This window comes from Acanthamoeba castellanii (assembly GCF_000313135.1).
Source record: "Acanthamoeba castellanii str. Neff unplaced genomic scaffold scf7180000084695, whole genome shotgun sequence".
Taxonomy (NCBI): domain Eukaryota; phylum Discosea; order Longamoebia; family Acanthamoebidae; genus Acanthamoeba; species Acanthamoeba castellanii.
This window is the reverse complement of record NW_004457259.1, coordinates 27,123-30,241: the sequence shown is the minus strand read 5'-3', so window position 1 is coordinate 30,241 and position 3,119 is coordinate 27,123. Positions and strand designations below refer to the sequence as shown.

The 3,119-nt window shown below is 60.5% G+C and overlaps 3 protein-coding genes across 3 annotated transcripts; all 3 read right to left on the bottom strand.

The window, feature by feature from the left end:
* Positions 1-379: 379 nt before the first annotated feature.
* Positions 380-860, bottom strand: ACA1_351790 (uncharacterized protein; the record flags this gene model as incomplete). Its single annotated transcript, XM_004333076.1, has 2 exons — positions 380-567; positions 617-860. The coding sequence occupies 2 exons, from the start codon at positions 858-860 to the stop codon at positions 380-382; spliced, it is 432 nt and encodes a 143-aa protein (XP_004333124.1).
* A 378-nt stretch (positions 861-1,238) lies between these two features.
* On the bottom strand, positions 1,239-2,437 carry ACA1_351780 (uncharacterized protein; the record flags this gene model as incomplete). The annotated part of the gene is made up of 3 exons (XM_004333075.1): positions 1,239-1,602; positions 1,712-1,827; positions 1,898-2,437. 3 exons carry the CDS (start codon positions 2,435-2,437, stop codon positions 1,239-1,241), a joined length of 1,020 nt encoding a protein of 339 aa, XP_004333123.1.
* A 189-nt stretch (positions 2,438-2,626) lies between these two features.
* Positions 2,627-3,006, bottom strand: ACA1_351770 (uncharacterized protein; the record flags this gene model as incomplete). Its single annotated transcript, XM_004333074.1, is given in 3 exon segments — positions 2,627-2,778; positions 2,852-2,931; positions 2,942-3,006. 3 exon segments carry the CDS (start codon positions 3,004-3,006, stop codon positions 2,627-2,629), a joined length of 297 nt encoding a protein of 98 aa, XP_004333122.1.
* Between the last annotated feature and the right edge of the window lie 113 nt (positions 3,007-3,119).

Genomic DNA, 3,119 nt, shown 5'->3' with positions numbered 1-3,119 from the left:
GCTGGCTTGGGGTCGACCCCACGTAGAGACTGTTCACGACATGACACAACACACACGCACACGCACACGCACACGCACACGCACACACACGCACACGCACACACACGCACACACACGCACACGCAGGCACACACGCAGGCACACACGAGTGTGCGGTGAGAGAAGGGGTAAACTGCGTTGATTGATTGATTGATTGTACGCGTGTCTTCATGCGAGTTGGGTGTGTGTACTTGTTGGGATCGATCAGCTGTCGAAATGGGACGTGAGGGGCGAACCCGAGCGGACCCACACGGGCAAAGATCGCCCGCGCAGCCACACCTCCTGCGTGCGTGTGCGGTGTGCGGTGTGCGGTGTGCGTGTGCGTGCGTGTGCGCCGACGTCAGTAGAGTGTGATCGTCCAAGCTTGCGGGCGGGGCTTGCCTTGTTCGGTGTGGCGGAAGTGGGTGCCCAGGCCGTAAAGCGAGTGATCGGACAGCCGCACGTTGACCACCTCGTCGCCCGCAGACGACCCCGACAAGTCATGTTCAGCCACCACCCGCCGCCAGTACTCTACAGCCACCTGCACCCCTACAACAAAAAACAATAAGTAATGTATAAATTGGCAAAAGTTACAAACCGCAGCTGCCAACGGCGAGGGTGAGGATGGGGTGGGCTTCTTGAGCGGCGACGAGGCGCCACTGGCGGGCAGACGCGGAGGCCCATACGCCCGATTTGGGGGAGGGGCTGACGATGAAGGGTCCAATGAGCTCGTGGAGGGCACGGCACACACAGGCGGCTCGCGCCAGGTCAGCTGGCACCAGGGGCGGCTGCCGAAGCACCAGAGCCCACACCTCCAGCGGCAGCACCTCCCACGCCTCCATCTCTCCTCTCTCGTGTCGTAAAATAACATAATATAAAATGCAGAGAAGTAAACAGTAAAATTCCTCCGCCTGTCGCCCGAAAAAGCCTCCGCGCGTCCACTCACACACGCCCACGCCAGACCGCACTCCTGGCGGCGGCACCTCGAGGTGCTCCAGTCTGCGGGCCAGCAGCTGTCCCTGGAACGAGAGGACGTGCGCCAGTGCGGCCGATCAGGGCCAGCTGGAGGTGCTCCAGTGGGCGAGCGCGAACGGGTGTCCGTGGGCCACCAATACCATCCGGCTGGCCAGACGCCTCAACCATGTGCCGGTGCTGTGGTGGCAACGGCTGCCCTTTGGGTTGATGGATTGATTGACCGCTTGTGACTGGAGATTGCAAGTTTAATGGTCGTGTAAAAAACAACAAATGGAATGCAGCAAAGGTGTTGGGTGGGAAGATGGCATCAGCATCTTGCACGGGCACGTGGCTGAGGGGCCACACGCGAGAGAAGGGCGTGTGGCGATCTCGCTCGACGGGCGCATTAGTCGCAGGCAGGGACGCACTGGCGACCAGCGGGACAAGCCATGCCGGCCGGGTTGTACACGCCGGCCTCGTTGGGGTAACATCCGCTCGCGTCGGCGTAGAGCACGCCCACATTGGTCGCGATCGGGTAGCACCCGCGCACGTCGCGGTAGAACAGCGACATGCCAAAGGCACGCGGGCAGCAGCCCGCCGGATCCCTCTGCGCGTTGGCCGGGCACGCCGCTGTTGTGTTGTGTTGTGCATGCATCGCACATTGTGCGGTGGTGAGAACGGTTGGTGGTGGTGGTGGTGGTGGGGGGGAGCGAGGCTGAGCTGAGGTGTGGGTTCGTACGGCGAGTGGGCTGAGGAGTGGCGACGACGGTGGGCAGACACGTGGGCGAGCACTGCTGGCCAGGGGGGCAAGTGGCGCCCGCCGGCCTGTACGTGCCCTGCGCGTTGGGGAAGCACCTGACAGATGCGTTCACAACAGAGGTCAGCAACCGAAAAGATAAGCAATGTGTGGAATGGGTGTGGGTACCCTCCGACGTCGGCGTAGAGGACCTGGTTGTTGGCCACGCGGGTCGGGTAGCACCCGCGAGCATCGCGGTAGAAGTTGATCATGTTGATCATCGTCGGGCAGCAGTTGCCGGCGTCGGGGAAGGCTCCGCCGAGGCACGGGCCAGAGGGCGGCGACTGGGCAAAGGCGCACATGATGCCAACGACGGCGGCGAGAGCCATGGCGAGCCAGGTCGGAACGTAAGCCATTTCTTGTGGTTGGTGTAGGCGGTTTGTTGGTGTTCGCTGAGATGAATGAATGGATGAACGAGAGAAGGCCGGTAAAAAAGGAGGAGCGAGACCAATGGGTAGAGAGGTCATCCAGGCCTACCTCCCCTAGGTGAGTTTTCGCCTGGGGATGGATATCCAGCTGGGGGCTGATGAGCGGTGTGGCACACCTCCTCAATACCGGTGCTGTGCGCCGCCACGAGAGGTTGGTCGGCCGACAGCGCTCCCGAGGGCCTTTTTGCTCTTCGGTGCCTGCAGCCCCCCAGTCTCGCTTCTCTCTTGGCCCATTCAACATTCAAAAAGCAAACCCACGACATCGCTCTCGTGCGTGGGTTCGAACCCCGGAAAAAATAAAAAGCTCAAAAAGAAAAATAAAAACACGCCACCAAATAATAAATTCTAATAAATATTTATTTATTAGAGTAAAAAAGAAATAAATACAATACACGGTGGGTTGTGAAAGGAGGCGGACCCGCAAGCAAGGTCAAGCCTCGGCAGAGCGAAAGAAGTAGGTCGAGATGTCGGCGCCCCAGGCACACCTGAGCGTCTCCTCGTCGAACTGGAGGCTGGTCACCCAATCCTCGTGTGGTAGCGTGAGGACCGCCCTCGGCTCGGCCGGCGAACGCAGATCCCACACTGGCGTCATTATCATAACAAATCAGCTGACACTCTTCTCTAGAAAGTGAGCGGTGCGTGATGGATGGTATACCTTTAGCAGTCTTGTCGCGCGAGCCGGTGACGATGCGGTCACCTTGCATTTGCACACGGAGGACGGCGCCGCCTGTGTGCCTTCCACGACGTTACGACGGGTGGGGCGTGGACTTGGGCGTCGCCACCCTCGGGGCCGGCGCTGGACAGGGCCATTCGAACGTCGAGCAGTGACAACCCCTGGTCGCCTCGATTGTGGACCAACCGGTGGGAGTCGAAATCCACGCTCAGGCACTTGACGACACGCTCGCCCTTGATGCAGCTCACAG